The 18,767-nt window shown below is 46.0% G+C and overlaps 1 protein-coding gene across 1 annotated transcript in view; it reads right to left on the bottom strand.

The window, feature by feature from the left end:
• The window catches only part of AFF3 (ALF transcription elongation factor 3), a gene marked incomplete at both ends in the record, with an annotated part of 411,313 nt that overhangs the window by 337,921 nt on the left and 54,625 nt on the right, over positions 1-18,767 (bottom strand). Inside the window, 4 exons of the mRNA XM_080711464.1 lie at positions 237-622; positions 746-1,058; positions 2,048-2,168; positions 4,659-4,733. Of these exons, the coding sequence (XP_080567590.1) occupies positions 237-622; positions 746-1,058; positions 2,048-2,168; positions 4,659-4,733 (895 nt within the window). The remainder of the gene's footprint in view (positions 1-236; positions 623-745; positions 1,059-2,047; positions 2,169-4,658; positions 4,734-18,767) is intronic.

The raw sequence follows: 18,767 nt of genomic DNA on the forward strand, positions 1-18,767 counted from the left end.
ATACATACAAACACACTGCGTTTGTTGGTACTTACAAAATTCCAATTATAATAAATTTCAGCTTTTAAGAATCGTGACTTATATCTGCCTCCCCTTCTAGAAACCACCATAAATTCTACCACAGAAAATTAGCCGCATCATTTTAAAAAAAAAAGACATGAAGAAACTGAATGATTGAGGCCCACAGCCTCAAGACAGCGTAGTGCACTTGGTAAGTGTCCTGAGGGCACACTCACCTCCGCTTGCTTGGGCGCGCTGAACTTGGACCCCTTGGTCTTGGCTCTGGACGGCTCTGGCTTGCTGGTGGGGGCCCCCCGGTATGTCATGCAGTGCACACCAGTTTCTGCAGACAACTTGAGCTTGGGAGACTCATCAGGAGACTGGTCCTGGCCGTCCATCGGCCGCACATATGCAGTCGGTTTCTGCTGGACCAGGCTGGGTTTGGACGCCAGGGAGGGAGGGAAGTTCTGAACACAGTGTCCGCCGCCGCTGGGCTTGGCAGCCATGGAGGGCGGCCTTTCTTGGGTCTGCAGTCCCACCTCTACACTGCACATTTGTTTAGACCGTGACTGCTGTCTGCTGACGCCGCCTCCAAGCAAGGTCCTGAGAGAGCCCTGTGGTGCTAAGTTGGAGGAAGAAGAAACCAAGGGTGAGACCGGGCTGCGCACACCATGCTCAGGCTTCCTGCCTGAGCTCCCTGGGTAAGCAGAGTCGTGCAAAGCCAGCGCGCTGCGTTCCTGCTCACCTGCCCGCTGCTGGCCCTCTGAGGGCGCGTGGCCAGCCTTCTGCCAGCCCATAGTGCCTCTCTTACTCTGCGGCAGGGGAACCCCTGCAGGGGTGGAGGACCCAGTGCCACAGACAGACGAGGGCTGGGTCTGGGCTCTTGAATCTGCAACAGAATGTTCATCGGCCTTGTTCACGGGAGTCTGAGGGGCCCCAGGCTTGGGGACGCCAACGAGGTGACTTTGATTAGATCTATCGGTTAAAAAGTCTTTCATTTCGTCATAATTGCCTAAAGTGTTCTGAATCCGGTTGGAAAGCTCATCCCCTTTGTTAGTCTGGAGAAAGAAAGACACATCCACGTTACCATCAGAGACGAGAGAAACACAGAAATGGTGTGCAGGGGTCTCTACGGTCAAAGAGCCGGGGTGGCCACTCAGAAGGAGCTGAGGGAGGAGAGCAAAGTCCTGAGGACCCAGGATGCCTCTTGGGCTCTGCACCACTCCAGTGCTGGAACGCTAACGAAGGCCCTTAGGAGCCAGAGAAAGGGAGTTCTCTTTGGTAGCACAATGAAGATAAAGTGGATTACCTGGAAATCTGAAAATTTATTTTTGCAACTCACAAGATAGAGTATAGGTTAGGTGTTTCCAGGATTTATTTTTTTATTTTTATTTTTATTTTTTATTCCATGGGAAGCTTTTCTTGAAAATTCAAATTAAGCTCAGATTTGGCCTGCTTCCAATTTCTAAATAGATAATTATTCTTGTCAGAAACCCTGAGTGACAGGCAGGAGAAGTTGGGGTGAATCTTAAAAAGAACGTGGAGCTGAACGTGTAAAAGTCTACCATCTTGATCTGCCCACAGCTCCATGTGGCCTGAGACAGCAGTGATGTCTGAAAAGACATCTCACTCTGAAGGCCTTCGGTAAAAATGAGGAATAATGCTTCTCATTAGCCCTGGCAGGCACCCTCACATGATCCATACATTCTCAGACATGCAACCCAACCTCTTGTGAATCACGTTTGTTTTTTAAGAGCTCAAAAAACAAATGTCTCTGACTCTGAAATATGGACACAGAGATGGAGCCGGTATTGTTGACAGAACCCACAGCATGTGGACATCAATTAGCAAGAGTTGCATTCCACTGGAGGGGTGACTGGCAGAGATGCTGGAGCTACACCCAACACGTGAAGGCCAAAGAAGCCACTGGGAAGCTGCGCTGCCTTCCCTGCTGCACAGGCAGAGAGCTAACCAGAGCTTGGTTCACGCCTCTTCTGGTCAACACCGCCGTCCGGGGAAGGAGGGTCGTGAGTGCGGAGCCCCCTACCTTGTAGGGCTCGCTGAAGAGGGAGTAGCTGGAACTCAGCGTGCCACTGTCCTGTTGGGTCTCCTGGCTTCTCCTTTCTCGCTCTTTCCTCCGGAGTGCATTCCTATCTGGTTCATAGACGCTGTGTCAAGAGACAAAAAAGAGAACAGTCCAGAAAAATTAAAGGGTCAAGCCCAATGGAAGTCACCCCAGGGCAGGCTTCGGTCATGGACAAATGGTGATGGTGACGGGAGCGTGGGCCAGATCAAAGCCAGTCTAATCAGGCTGTGAACTCTAGGGCCGGATAATGATGTTCTTAGGGAGGGGATTTCCTAGGACAAGTTCCAACCAGAACGAGGTTTCTCTGTCTGCAGTGCGAAAGAGGAATTATCTAAGCATTCGGCAGGAAGAGATGAGAGTAATCTTAAGGCAGACAGTAATTACAGCCGTGCGTAAACAGAAATTATGAGCACCTCTCCTCCTCTGACACAGCCCGGAGTGTTATATGGGAACGCTCCTGTTTGGGTGTGCTTGTTTTTTCTTTTTTCATGGCTGTATTTCTGTAGTGACTCTTTCATTAACTAGCTCCCTGAAGAGTTGTTAAGACTCCATGCAGCAGAGGGTTTCACAGTTATGAACCTTCTTCTCATCTCTGTTAATCAGTCAAGTCGTCAAACGACTGCTGAATCCATTCTTCCTTCTGATATATCTGACGCCACACTCCTCCTAACTATGAAAAATGTACCAGGAGGGAGGGAACAGGCCACAGAAGGGAGACTGGGACTGAACGTGTCATGTCATCTAGGAACGCGGCCTCCGGCTAGAGAAAATTAATATCCTCCCAAAACACAATTATGAGGTGGCCAGACACCAGACAACTGGGAACTAATGAAGAAATAAAGTGCTCCTCTTCCTAATACTGAGAAAATAAAGGGGCTAATTTAGCTATTAATAAAGAGGGGGCCTGTTTATTGACAGAAGAAAATACATTTGTTTCTCAGGTTTTTATTTTTATTTTGGGTGGTTTTCTTAGGACCCTGGGAATTAAACCCAGAGTATTCTACCTCTGAGCCATAGCCCCAGGTTTTTTTTTTTTTTAATTGAAATAGGGTCTTGCTAAACTGCTGAGAATCTTGCTAAGTTGTTGAGAATCTTGTCAAGTTGTTGAAACGGGCCTCAAACCTACGATCCTCCTGTCTCAGCTTCCCAATTACTAGGATTATAGCCATGGGCCACTGTTGGACCACTGTGCCCAGCTTTTCCTTTTCTTTTCTTTTTTTTGGGGGGGGAGGTAGGCTCACTATAATAAAGAAATGTGGGCTCAGTAGGGACAATAGAAATGATACCATTAATCACAAAAATAACTAACAAATCTCTCAAACTTAGCACTGTCCTGACTTCCTAGCAGCGGTGTCTGATGTAAAGGACGGTTCAGCCTGGTGCTCCCACTGGCGCAGTGGGCAGATTCCTGAGCTGTGAGTCAAGACACCTACTGTTAATTGTGGCTTCCTAACCAAAGTCGTGAGGATGAGAAAGCCACTCTGCTCCCCCGGACCTCGGTGTCTGTATGATAAACGGCAGCACCCTACAGCACGGCTCTAAATTTAAACCCGAAGTAATTTACAAGAGAGCTCTGGAACAGTTTTAGGTGCCACGAAACCCAGGGTACTGCTATTAAAGCATGGCTAATACTGGAAGGATAGGTGGGCTCAAAGGCACTTAGGAAATAGGTTTGTAGCTCTCTGTCTTTGGGAGGAGAGAGAGCATCTGTGCTCTCGGCTGCATGGACACAGCAGCTCGGCTGTAAATAAGCCTTGCTAGCCAAGCTCTGCACGCGTGGCCGGAGCCCGCTTCAGATCCACGTCTGCAGGGGAGGCTTCATGTGCTTCCGGCAAGGCCGCTGCGCCCCGCAGGCATTAAATTTAAATTTAAAATGAGGGAATGTTAAAATATCCAGAACATGGAGACTATTAGTATTTGAATTCATCCTGACTGCATTATCCAAAGTTACCAGGTTTAAAAGTCCAACCCGTGTCCTTCATATATGGGAAACTGCAGCCTCTGGAGTCCTGCACCAGCCAAGGGGCTCCTAGACATCTGGTCCCTCAGAACCTCCTGGGGTGTGTGGTACAGCGGCCAGCACAGAGGAGGCACGAGGTGGACCTGACACTCTCGTTCCCAGAGCCAGGCTTGGAGCTCCGACGGGAGGGTGGGGCTGGCCTGGTCTGCGCAGACATGGTCCTAAGAAAGCCAGCCTTCGTGAACATCCCACGGGTTTCGAGTGGAGATGCATGCTATGGATGGGCATGAATGGGCTTTAACAAACAGAAGCATTCTACTTTATTATGAACTCCCTCCAGACCAAAACCATCACTTGCACCAAAGGGGGGGGGAGCTTGCATTGCATGCACCAGGACCCCCGCCCTCAGCTTGACAATCCTCGGTGATGCCTGCGGTGCCAGCTCCACACAGGACTTCCACAGACATGCTTGCCACCCCAGCCTGGTCGAGCCAAGTCCACACGCAAGGCAGGTGGTATGCACAAAGCGGTCTTATGTGAGAGGGAGCAGGCAGGTGGTCATCCAGGATAATCGCTGGGCTTCTGAAAAGGCCCGCATGCCCAGAATAATACCTCCTGCATCTGCTGGCTGACGACTGAAATTCCACAACTAGAGAATCATTCCTCTGGCTTAGGATGTCTTCACCCCTGGAAGAGAAAACACTTTGGGTCTGGGTGTACATGCGTTTGCCAGCGCTTTTCCCCAAAACCAAAGGGCAAGGGCAGCCATGGGTCGTGGCACATGCTTGTAATCCCAGTACTTGAGAGGCTGAGACAGGAGGATCACAGGTTCAAGACCAGCCTCAGATACTTAGTGAGGGCCTCTGCAATTTAATGAGACCCTATTTCAAAAAATAAGAATAAAATAGGGCTTGGAGGGTTAAATCTCTGGCACTGTAAAAAGAAAGAAAGAAGAAAAGAAGGAAAGAAAGAAAGAGGAGAAAGGGGCAACAAGGGTACGAGAACACCAGGGTCCCCAGTGGGTCCACTCAGGGGGTGCGGCGGAAAGGCAGGGGCCAGGGGGAAGTACAGCCATACAGGAGACTGAGTCAATGCCACTGACTGCAACTTGGCAGAGGTGTGAGGCCGGCAGGGCCGAATGCCGTCAGCTCCGCAGATGCCAGGCTCTGCCCATTTCCAGGGTCCGGGAGTGGAGATCATGGTATCATCGATGACGCAGAGGGGGGAGGGAGCCCTTCTCTTAGCTGCCTCCTCCCCAGCCCTGTCAAGTCTGAAGATACCAAATTGCCACCCCGAGATGCTGCTTGCCACGAGGTACAGTTCGGCCTGCACAACACTGGGAGTGCTGCATCCCCCAGGACCCCTTACAAGCAGCCTACTGCTAGAAATGTACATGCTGTCCTCTCGTGCCGGCCTCCACACCACCACGCAAGCCAGGTGACGGCAACAGCAACCACCCCACTGCTTCAACAGACAGTAAGGGGAACACAGGAAGAAAGGACGCGCTTCTCATGACAGTCCTGGTGTCTCCCCACCCTCCACAGGCAGCTCTGTGGCCTCCACGGAGCACAGGGCCCTTCCTAAGCTAAGCCACCCAGTCCTCCTTGATGGACACCCGCTTGTCAGCTCAGGCCTCTGGAGCTAACAGGTCACTGTGAGAGCAAAAGCCATTGACAGAGCTGGGACTTCCCACTCTCCAACAGCCCTGAGCACCTGCACTGTCACCTCGCCGCCAACACAGTCTTTGGACTCATAAGGGCGGCCCCACGGGGCCAGCATTGCCCTCATTACTGGAGAAATGTGCACGGTCACTCACCCACCCATGGAGCACCTTCACCTTCAGCCCTGGCCTGGAAGCTCAGGCCTCTTCCCTCCTTGCCCCTCCAGCAATGTGAAGACCACCATTTGCTTTGGGAGCAAAGAAACCCTTCCCTCAACAATGCTGAAAGTCAGGTCAGCTGCCCTGGGGTCACTGGCTTGAGTCTCAGTGAAACCTGGTGCCTGGTAGGCCAGGCGCTATGAGCAGTGCTTTTTTGTTAACAGCAGATGGTCAAATCTCTATCATCTGTAAAGTCCCTAATTCCCATAAAAATTACAAGAATCACATTCCTTAAATGTTTATCACCAAATGTATTTATTTATTTTGCATGGAAGTGCAGCCAGCCAACTGCTACAATATTATTTATTATTTATTGCAGATGTATAACAATCCCAGAAAAATGAACCTTTTAAGTCAACTCCTCTTATAAAACTTATTTATTTTTAGCATTTTTTCTTTAAAATAGCAAATGAAAAATGTAATAAAAATGCTTTTGATCATTTCCTACTTATTTATTTTTAACCTATAAATTGAGTTTTCTTGTAGGGTTCAAGCCAAAGTCAATTATGGTGGCTAACTGAGAAAAGATGTATAAACATGAAATTATCATCATTTAAAAAACTAATCCATTTTAATTACAGGGTAACAACATGAAACCAAATAGTGATAATGCCTGTGAGCTTGATGGTTACTGCCTTCCACTGAGCTCAAAGCTCTTTATGTCTCTCAACAATCATTACAGTGTCCCTTAGAGAAAGGTAGAAATGATGAATTTTGCCACTAGAGTAATTATTTTTAAAAATCAAGGACTGTAGGATAAGAGTCTGGTCATTAAAACCATGTCAGAAAGAAGACGGAAGGGAACAGCACGGTCCAAAGGACTTTCTCATCTCCACCCGGAGAAAAGGCCCACCCACAAGCCAAGAGCTGGCCGCACCTCCTACACCCCGTGTCAGCCAGCTGGTGTTCTAAGAGTGCACACACACTACAGAGCCAAACAGGCCACCCAGAACAGAGGGAAGCGTGCCCCAGGCAGAGAGAGCAAGCGGGTCTATGGCCATACCACCCGGACTCGCCGATCCCTGATCCCGCCTGACCTGATTACTGGATGGGAGAAAGAACAAGGGAGGAACTACTATTAATAAAGTGTTAGAAGTCCGAAATTTTGCAGGCTCCAAAAACCAAAAGAAAGACCCATTCTCTTTCTAACAGCACACACAAGGCGTACCATGCAAACCAGAGTGGTGGACAGGAGGCAGACGGGTAAGAGGGATCAGACCCTAAGGGCCACGAGGAGCGATGGTATGGCCATTCTCATGCCACCCACTCTCCGCCCTCCTGGAGGGCAGGTGCTGGACCAGCAGAGCCCGCCCCACAGCGAGCAGTTGGCCCAGCGCGCCCACTGGCCAGGAGGGGCCGCCTGCTTCCCAGAGTGGGGGCTTTTAGCTAAAGACACATGAAGCCAATTTCACCCCTAAATGGAATCATCAAAGTGTTTTGTTCTGATTTTTTTAAATTATCCTATTTATTGGTATGTCTCCAGAATTGGGGGTTTGTATATGCCCATTTCCTGATGCTACAGAAAAATACCTGAAGTTAGGAACTTTTTAACAAAATGAGACTTATTTAGCTGACAGTTTTCAGAGGCCAAAGTCCAAGATTGGGTGGCCCCATCTGTGTGGCCTCGGGTGAGGGTCCTCTGGGCGCATGTGGGAAGAGAGTGAGAGCGGTCGGCAGTCAAGACAGCCAGAGAGGTTCAGGGGCTGGGCTTGCTCCTTGTGTCGCTGTCAGGGAACTAACCAAGGGCCCAGAAACTTCCATAATCACCCCCTTTCAAAGGCAGAAGGTTCCCCCTAAACACCACCACACGGGAGGGAAGGCTTCCAACACAAGGGCCTCTGAGGGACACACTCAAACCACGCCCAACCCATGGCAGGGTCCAGGAAATAACTGAGATCAAGGTGAGAATGAAGGGCCTCGCAGCTCTTACCAAGTCATCCATGTTTTGAAAACACTGTCCTTTTTTTTTTTTTTTGGTGGTACTGGGGATGGAACCCAGAGGCCTTCTAACTCTGGGCTATACTTTCAGACCTATTTTATATTTTTTATTTGGAAACAGGGTCTCACTAAGTTGCTGAGAGCCTCACTCAGGGGCTGAGGCTGGCTGTGAACCTGTGTGATCCTCCTGTCTCCGCCTCCCAAGCGCGGGGATGACCAGTGTGCCCATCACGCCCGGCCGGGGATGACAAGCGTGCCCACCACGACCAGCTACACTGTCCTTTTATTTTATTTTATTTATTTATTTATTTATTTTTGACCAGAAAAGTGGCTCCAGGACCATTATTTATGGGGTTTTTTTAGTTTCTTTTTTAATTGGTGCACTGTATTCATACATCATAGTGGGATACAAACTTTTGTAGACATACATGCACACATCGCCCAGTCAGCCCCCACCCGATCCCCACCCCATTCTCTCCCCATCCCTCCCTCCCATGCTTGGCTTAGTGGTTGACATCTAGTATTATAGCAATTTATCCAAAATTAAAAATGATAATCTCACATAACAGTTTCATTTCTCTGATACCAAGCTTTTGATGACTTAAAGATAACATTTCAATATTTCTTTTTACTTTCTTTCTTACCAGAGAATATTTTTTCTATTTTTTTTAGGTGAAACTATCATATATTTATATATTTATTTTTCAGAAAAAAAAACTATCCTAATATGGAATATGGACTCTAGATACCCAAAACGATCTTGAAAAAGAACAAAGCTAGAAGATATATATTTTCTGATTACAAACCATATAAAGCTACAATAATTGAAACAGTGTAGTACTGTTCTAAAGGCAGATATACAAACCATTGGAGTTAAATAAAAGCCTAGAGCTAAATTCTTCCCTATATTGTCAAGTTATTTTTGACAAGGTTTCCACGAACATTTGGTGGTGGAAATAATAATCTTTTAACTAAATATTGTTGAAAAATAATAATTACATGGAAAAGAATAAAATTGGACCCTTACCTAAACCATATACAAATATTAACTCAAAATAGATAAAAGACCTAAATATAAATCTTAAGACTATAAACTTTTAGGAGAAAATCTGGGTCATAAAACCTCACAACACTGAAATTGGCAGTCATTTCTTGGATATGATTTCAGTGGCACAGGCAACAGAAGAGTATACAAACTCCCTAAAAAATAAAAAAAAAATATTGTATATCCAAAGACAATGTAAACAGAGTTAAAAGTTACTAATAGAATGGGATAAAATATTTCCAAATGCTATATCTGAAGGTATATTAATATTCCAACTAGAAATCCTAAGAATTAACAACAATAAAGGCAAACAATACCCTTTACAGATAGGTAAAAGACTAACATAAATAATGAATCTCCACAGATAACTAATCTTAGTTGTCTGTTGGATGGAAAATCTTGTTTCTCTGGTTCTGGTGTGTGTTACCTATTTCTTCTTTGTAGTTAATCTCTGAGTATTTTCTCTAGTGCTGGTTTTGAAGACATAAATGCCTTCAGTTTCTGTTTGTCATGGAAGCTTCTTATTTCTCCATCTAATTTGATAGAAAGTTTTGCTGGATAGGAAATTTTTGGCTGGAAGTTGTTTTCTTTCAGAGTTTGGAATATGTTACTCCAAGCCCTTCTGGCTCTCGTGACTTGGTTTGGGAAGACTGGAGTGATTCTAATTGGTTTGCCTCTGAATGTCAGTTGGCCCTTTGTTTTTGTTGCCTTTAAGATTCTCTGCTTGGCTTCCACATTGGTCATTTTGACAATTATGTGGCGTGGGGATCCTCTTCTCCAATCCTGTCTAAAGGGAGTTCTATAAGTTTCCTCGACCTGTGTATCAACCTCTTGCTCTATGTTTGGAAAATTTTCTGCTATTACTTCCTTGAAGAGATTGTTGATCCCTTTGGTTTCACTTTCTTTTCCCTCCTCTATTCCAATTATTCTTAGGTTAGCTCTCTTAAAATGGGCCCATATTTCTTCAATATCAGATTCCTGCTGTTGGATATTTTTTTCTAGATTAGAAACTATGCGTTCATTTTTGGAATGATCATCTTCTAAGAGCGAGATTCTGTTCTCCATGTGGTCTAATCGGTTGTTTGTGCTTTGAAAATGAGGTCTTTACTTCATTAATTGCATCCTTTATCTCTTTTTGGCTCTCTCTGAGTTCTTTTCAAAGCACCTCTATTATTTCTACAGTTATTTTCCTGATTTGATCTTCTAGAAATCTCTGAATTTCTGTTTTATCGGGTTCTGATGTTTTGGGGTTGTGGGCATTCATTGCTCCAGTATTATTCCTCTTTCCCATGATTTCGGAAGTTTGTGCCTTCTCTGGGTTTTTCCCTTGGGTCACTATGACTTCACTTAAGGTGCTCTGGATCTCGAGTCTGTGGTATCTCAGTCACCACTACTCCTTTACTGGGTTGTATCACAGAGTCTCCGACCCAGGGAGTCAATAGAGGCTGCTTTAGACTATGGGGGGGTGCCAGGTTGCACGTTCTCCTATGGTGTGATATCTCTGCCACCACTACTCCCCCACTGGGTCAAGTCCCAGGGAATACAGTACTGGGATTTCTCCTCTGTGGCCCGCAATTTGACTCACTGTTCTTGAGTACGCAGATGTAGCTGTACTGGACTCGGTGAATTCGGTGCTGCTGCCGCCGGTGGCAATATGGCGCCGCTGGTACGCTCTCGGCCGTGAGGCTGGCGTATTTCTTCTTGGTTTTGAGTTCCACTCTGAATCCCTGCAGCGTGTGCTGAGCTCAACCACTGGGAGCTTTAGATGCTCCCTGCATGGAGAGATCCCGCCTGGCTGTTCCACAGCGGCTCACCTCAGCTTGTTGTAGCCGTCTGGTGAACTCGCCGCTGCCGCCGGCAGTATGGCACTGCTGCCGCGCCCTCGGGCGTGAGGCCGGTGTATCTTCTCTGTGGCTCTGAGCTCTGTTCTCAGTCCGCTTTCTCTCTGGAGCCTGGTGATTTTTTTGTTTCTCTGGTGATGGTGTTTTCTGGCTATGAAAGGCGCTGATTTTGTGGTAATGGAGATTGGTTGTTAGCGGGGCTCTTAAGCCCCGCTTTTCTCAGTCGCCATCTTCCCGGAAGTTCTTATGTTTTCTTTCTACACTGTCCTTTTAGAATAGCAGAAATACAGTTCAATTGCGCCCAAAAACATTTTCTGAGCAACACCGTGTTAGACACTAGGGGGACCATCAGGGCAGTGGCCAACCCGTCCCACTGTTGTGAAGCTCAAAGACAAGGACACTGAGGAGAAAGGTACAGCCGAGGGCAGAAGAGGGCCTGTGCGCCAGCAGGAAAGTGAGCGCCATGTTTTTAGGCACCTGCAGGAAGGAACACAGGAAATTCTGATGGTTTTGAGAGCTGAGTCTTGAGAAAAGGTCAGGTGGTGGAGAGGGCAGAAGAGGAAAGGGGCTGGAGTGTATGAGATACAGATTCCTGGGCTGGCTCCGCTTTGCCCTCCCTAGACCACCTCACTTATTCTACACCTGAAGTTCTGCCTTTGGTCAGCCCACAGCTAACCTGCCATTGCCGCTTCCTCTGAAAGGGCCACCTGAGCCTTCCAGGAAGCAGCCTGGGTTTGGAGCTAGTGCGTGAAGGACAGATGCAATTTCCCAGAAACTCTCCCACTCTCTGGAGCCGCAACATTAGCCGCTGTGTAGAATTAGGAGATTTAGTCAGCCCCTCCACAATTATAACAATTGCTTTAAATTTAATGAGTCAAAATAATTAGCATCTCTTGTTATTTATAAAGCAAACGGTAAAAGAGTAGAGATACTTTATGTATAGAAAAACAAGGCTGCTGAGGTCAATTTCCTTCTTAGTCTACAGAGTTGGACTAACAAGCAGATAGGTCGAGGGGATCGGGCAGGTGCCGCAGCAAGTCGGAGAGAAGGCGGGGCCAGAGTTATAACGAGGCAGGACTGCCGTCCCTCCAGCCTGAGCTCTGTGATCATGGTGCGGTGGCAGTAAGATCTGCTGAGGGCAGCACCACGGTGCACACCTGATGTCCTAGCTACTCACGAGGCCGAGACAGGACTGCAAGTTTGAGGCCAGCCTCGGCAATCTAGTGAGAGCCTGTCACCAAATAAAAAATAAAACTTGGCTGTGGATACAGCTCAATGGTAAAGTGACCCTTGACTGGACCACCAGTACCATACACACAAGAAAAAAAGAATCTGCTGGGGAATGAGAACCACTCAGCAGTGGATATAACAAACATGTGTTTGTGGTCCTGGGGATTGCACCCAGGAAGTTCTACCCCTGAGCTACACCTACAGCCCCTTTTTATTTTGAAACAGTCTCTCTAAATTGCTGGCCTCAAATCTGTGCTCCTCCTGTCTCAGTCTCCCACATACTGGGAGCATAGGTAACCAAGTCATGGAGTGGGGCCCAGGCTGAGCTGACAGTGGGCCGTGACCTGGAACACATGGCATGAGCAGGCAGGGACTGAAGGTGCTTGGCTCAAAAAGGAAAATCCCACAGCCAGCAAGCACTGTCTCCTGGACCGAGGCCAGGCGGCCTGGCACCAGACAGGGAACTCTCGGGCTCCTCCCTGGGGAAAAGCCCTGGTGAGCTTTACACACGGGACCCCATCCTCGCTTGGTAAACGCCAGGCAGAGGTGTGCTAATGTTCAGATTCTGGCTCTTTCTTTCATTCCTCTAAGATCTGCCAAACCTCCTCGGTCGCTACACCTTTAAGAGCTCTTCTAAGAACCTATAAAACTTCAAATGGGGCAGTCCTCGCAATTCACCAGTACTCGGTCTGGGTGCACCGCTGCGGCCCCTAAGCTCATGGGCCGGGGCCTCCAGCCCAGGGCACCCACGTGCTGCTCTCTGGCTCCCTGGCTCTGCAGGCAGGTGAGGTTCCTGAACACAGACCGGAGGTCCTGGGCTTAGACTTGAAGCCAGGCTCTTTTCTAAATTTAATACTTCAACTCCGGTTTTTCCCAGAACCACTAAGATCATATTAACTGGCTGAATGGGATTTCTAGAAGGGAGTTCCAGTCACCCTGGAGCGGGCCTGGTGGCTTACAACTCAAAGCCCAGTACTTGAGGGGCTGACACAAGAGGAAAGCAGGTTCAAGGCCAGTCTCAGCAATTTAGTGAGGCCCTCAGCAACTTGAGACCCTGCTTCAAAATAGAAAATAAAATAGAGCTGTGGGTATAGTTCAGAGGTAGAATGCCCCTGGGCTCAGTCCCTAGTGCCAAAAAAGAAAAAAAAGAGTCCCCTGGATTACTGCCATCCTTAGAACTGAATTAATTGGCTTGTAAGGTTCAGAACGAGCCATAGGGGGAATTCAAACAAACAGGACCAACTTTACCAGGATGTGCGGCCCTCACCAGAGGCCAGACCATCGAGGCTGCCCATTCCTGGGCTAACGCTGCCAAAACTGTGCGTGGAATCAACCTTTTCACTTTATAAAGCCGGCTGCCTCAGGAATTGTGCTGTAGTGCCGCAGGCTGATTGTTATCGCGGTAAAGCCAGGGCTGTGTTTCTATAACAGCAGTTTGATCATGCCACTGCCTTCCTTGGGACTGAGTCAAAACATCTGGGAGCGCTGGCCCTAAGGACCCAGCCGTGCTCAGCCCCTCCAAGTCGATGAAGTGTGACTTGGAGGAAGACTAGGAGATGTACTACATGCACTCTGCATTTCTGTAATTCATCCTGTGCTCGTGACATTAAAGGTGATTAATTCTAAATACTCACATAGAGTAGTGTCAGAAACCAAGGGGTCTTCCTAGAGTTGATGTGTCACACACAAGTTCTCAACTTCAGTGAGATATGTGATCTCTCATGAAAATATTGTATTGATCCCTAGAGCAGTAGGAATATTATTTATTATGGGGCTACCTGTGTAGGATGATAACTATCACAATTCTGCAAGAAATGCTACAAAAAGGACCTGCCATCTGTCGGCTCTGCCATGCTTGCCTCACGTTAATCTGGGGAGAGGTACCGGAGATTGAACCCGGGGCGTCCTATCTCTGAGCTGCGCCCCTGCCCCTATCTTAATTTGAGTTCATGAGACCCTCACTATTTGCTGAGGCTGGCTTTAAGCCTGCAGTCCTCCTCTTTCAGCTTCCCAACTACTGGGATTACAGGCCTGTGCCACCATGCCCAACTTTCCATGTTATTTTCAAATGTCTTCGTCCCATCTTCCCCTCACCCCTTCCTCTCTCCCTCCCATCCCCTCATTCTGTCTCTTTGTTTTCTATTTACACCCATACACAAAAGAGTTAAGTCCAGCATCCCAGGTAATAAATATAGGCAACCCTCTGAGAGTAAGACAAAGTAATGTGAAGAAAGGACAACTGTTCCTCAAAATGCTGCGCACAGAACAAAAGACGGGTAAACAAGGGTCAGCGGGGAGGCAGGGCATTTAGTAGCACGCGAGAGAAAAGAGAGCGCCATCGTCCAGCACCGCGAGAGAAAAGGGAGCGCCATCGTCCAGCTCGTCTCTCCTTGCCGCTGAGCTCTGCCAACTCAGTATCAGCTAGCCTTCTGTTGAGTTAGCAGGAGGGCCCGTTCAGGGGCCTCCATCTTGACTCCATCTTCTTGGCCCTCCCTCCACAGGGCTGTGGAGTCCACGCTCTCAGGACGAGCTGGGGACACCCCTGGCTCACAGGAGGCGCTGGATTACTGTTGGAGGAGCTGACCGAGTCATTGCGCCCCATCTCATGGAGCCAGTAAGGATGCATCTGGTCTTCCCAGGGCAGTAAAATCCCTCAGGTGCTTTCTCACAGAGCAGCCTCAGAAGTTGATAAAGCTAGGTTTTGCCAAGGGATTTTTATGACTGGCACAAAGAAACATGAAAGTACCATGTTGTTCTTTTTCAACTAGGAATCTGCATGCGTTAACGGAAGATGCCGTAGCTGTGATGTACTAATGAAAAACATACCATAGGTTGGAATCTCTCATTAGAAAACCCACAGTCCAAAATGTTCCAAAATCTGAAACTTGTTGAGGGTTGACAGGATGCTGCACTGCGCAAACACAGGCATACTAAAAGCACTGTATAAAGTTCTTCGGGCTACGTGTCTAAGTGTACTTGAAACAAATAAATTTTTTGTTTAGCCTTGGCTCTAGTTCACAAAGTATCTCATTATTATATTCCCAAATTCTAAACAACTTAAAACCTTTGAAAATCCTTCTAGCCCCAAGTCCTTTGGATAAGAGGTATTCATACAGTAGAAACTTCCTAAACTCAAAGAGTTCTTGAACAAGAAACAAATGGTTCAGAGTCTACATGGAATTAGAAAAGAGGGAAGATACAAAAATATTCTCATTGGAAAATACCTCCTATCTCTGGGGACAGGATTTCTTCTTCTTTTTTTTTTTTTTTTTTTTGGTAATACTGGGAGTGGAGTCCAGGGGCTTTTCTACCTCCAGGCTATACTCCCAGACCTATTTTATACTTTATTTGGAAACAGGGTCTCACTAAGTTGCTGAGAGCCTCACTAAGTGAGGCTGGCTTTGAACCTGCGCGATCCTCCTGTCTCAGCCTCCCAAGCGCAGGGATTACGAACGTGTGCCACCACGCCCGGCTGGGGACAGAATTTCTAAGGATGCTTCACAATCTTCAGAATGACCAGCTTTGAACAAGGAAAGAGGGAACCCAACTGAAGTCAAAGCAAAGAGAAGCCAGGAGGCACTCCATGCCTGGGACCCTCTTGTCACACAGAGGTAATAAAACCAATCCATACGTTGATCGGGGTGTTAAGAGAAAATGAGGTAATAAACACAGACGCTTCTGAAAATACTAAAGTGCTCTGTCAGAGTGAAATATTAATACCAGAGTAGAAAGCGACTAAAATACCCACATTCAGAAAGAAGCCCACTCCTGAGCCACCTCAGGTAGGAAGCCTCAGCAGGGTGCTGTTAAGTACTGACTTGGACGCAGCCGTATCCTATTCAGAATGTTACCGCCCATACTTACGATTCCACTAAGCACTGTTTATAAGTCACACAGCAAACAAAATTTAAAGCCAATTAAATATTCATTCTTAGAAGACTGGCTAACAAATTATAGGACTTCATACACGGGAAGACTACCTAGCCATTGGAATGGATCTAAATGTAAGGATATGCAAAAATTATCCAGAACATACAAATTAAGTGTAGAAGCATAGATGAGTCGCGTCTACACAAAATAAAATGTGCAGGTTTGTAGAAAGATGAGAAGCTGTAAATAGCTGTCTCTGAGGATGGCAGGGTGATGGAAGGTGGCGAGGAACATGTATTCTGCCTTGTTTGAAGGCTGTAGAAGAAAATATTACTTTTTAACACAAAGTGTTTTATTTTTAAAATATCAGCACAATCTGAGCAACAACACTGGGTAGCACTAGATTATAACCCAGGTATGAAATAAATATCCATGAACCTAATGAAAATAAACAAGAGTAAGCTCTGCGGCCTTGTCTGGCAGGACCGGCTTGTCGCGTGTGGCGTGCGTGCGTGCGTGCGTGTGTGTGTGTGTGTGTGTGCGTGCGTGTGTGTGTGTTGGACTCAGTTTGGGTTCCTGAATGAGGTCAGTCTTGCAAGAGCTGCCACTCACACCAGCACATTACGTAGTGTGAGCAAGAAACAAACTACATTATTAAAGAGAGATGAATCAAAACCCTAGCCAGGCACAGCGGCACATACCTGTGACCCGGGCTAGGGCGGCCAAGGCAGGAGGACCACAGGTTCAAGGCCAGCTCACAGAAACCTAGTGAGGCCCTGTTTCAAAGTTTAAAAAACAATAAGTCGAGATTGTAGCTCAGAGGCAGAACTCACCTAGGTTCAATCCCTGGTACCACAAAAAACATAATAGTAAAAACAATAAAATAAAAAGTCTCTGACACTAAAACTTGAGGTATGAGGGATGATTAGAAGAATTATAATAGTCACAGATTAATTTTTAATATCTCAGCTATATGTGAATTTATTCTTAATATCTAAGCTATAATGCATGCATACACATACACACAAAAATGTGCAACACATGAATTGTAACTCTCTGAAATTAAACCATTTAAAATCCAAAAAATAATATTTGAAGTTTACATGAAACACAGAATACCTAACTACAACTTTACTTTTTTTTTTTTTTTTTTTTTTTTGCGATACTGGGGATGGAACCCAGGGGCATTCTATCTCCACGCTGTACTCCCAGCTCTGTTTTTTATTCTTTATTTTGAAACAGGGCCTCACTAAGTAGCTGAGGCTGTCTGCGAACTGTGATCCTCCTGTCTCAGCCTCCCAAATGCTGGGATTATACAAGCGTGCACCACCACGCCCGGCTCACATTTTAATTTTGAGAAAAGGAAACAAGATAGAGTTTTTCCTTCTAACATTACCTTTGGATGCTAATCAATTCTGGTCTCTACAAGCCTCTGTTTTGTTAACAACTCAGCATTTCCCCACTTATTTTAACAATAAAAGCCATATAGGCTTAGAGTCATCGGGATTAAAAAACAAACAAACAGATGCAAATCCTTACACCACACTGTTCCATGAGATTTTCAAGAATCTCTACAACTGTTTCTGTGTACATGAAATTATTTGCCATATACTAAAATAACGCAGAAGCAACGTAAACCTTTAAAGTCATATGATTCTTCAACGTTTGTCCAACACTGCACTGCGGTACATAACTCACACGGGAATCCTCACAATGCACACTCTACGGAGCACAAAGCCATTTGATTAGTTCTTGATAAGAAGTGAAGCAGTAACTTGTTACTTAGACTGGCAAATCAATATCAAATGCTTGCTCGAGGACTGGCAATCTCTCCAGTCATGCAAGCAGCTTGAAAAACTGACATATTAGCATTGACAAAGGGATTGCTCTATTTGTTTTCCAAGGGTTTCCCTACATGACTCTATATTTAGTTTTATGCCAAAGAAAATCAATTTCTTTATTCAACTTGTCAATCAGGAAACAAAGAAACAATGATTTTATGGCAACACACAGAAGTATGTTGAATAATAACATAAGATAAATAGAAATATAAAATGCCATTTAATATGAAATATACACATATAGCAATGAATTAATATATGCATATGGCAATATAATTAGCATACACATGAATATAGGTGTATATGCAAAATAAGTTAAATATAGAAATTAACCCTGACAAAAATTATTCAATAGACTTACCACCCTTCTCAATTTTTAAGCACACCAATTTAATTTCAGAATTACAAAAAAGGAACCTTAGAAGACTAGCTTTTTCCAACACAGTGAAAGTTTACAAAAGCTAATTTTTCTTTTTTTTTTTTTATATGAAAAGACTAAGCTTTCTAGACAGACTGTAATTCTGCCATACTTACGTAAGAATATCAATGAAGAAAACATTTGGAGGGACTCTAAATTAGGCTTTACATGCTAGGCATAGTGGTGCATGCCTGTAATCCCAGTACTTGGGAGGCTGAAACAGGAGGATCCCAGGTTCACAGCCAGCCTCAGCTACTTAGCAAGGCCCTCTGCAACCTAGTGAGACCTTGTTGCAAAATAAAAAGGAACTGGGAGCCAAGCGTAGTGGCACATACTTGTAATCTCAGCATTTGGTTGGCTGAGACAGGAGGATGCTGGTTCGAGGACAGCCTCAGCTACTTAGTGAGGCCCTCTGCAACTTAGTGAGACCCTGCTTCAAAAATAAAGAATAAAAATAGGGCTGGGGGTGTAACTCAGAGGTAGAATACCCCTAGGTTCCATCCCCAGTACCACAAAAAATAAAAAAAAAAAAAGTGTGAGTGTATCTCAGAGGTAGAATGCCTCTGGGTTCAATTCCCAACATCTTAAAAAAATAAGTTATACTTCACATAATAAAGAACCTAGAAGCACAGAAGCCTGGTCTTGGATCTAGTGCCTAT

Source organism: Muscardinus avellanarius (genome assembly GCF_963383645.1).
Source record: "Muscardinus avellanarius genome assembly, chromosome: 15".
Lineage (NCBI taxonomy): Eukaryota > Metazoa > Chordata > Mammalia > Rodentia > Gliridae > Muscardinus > Muscardinus avellanarius.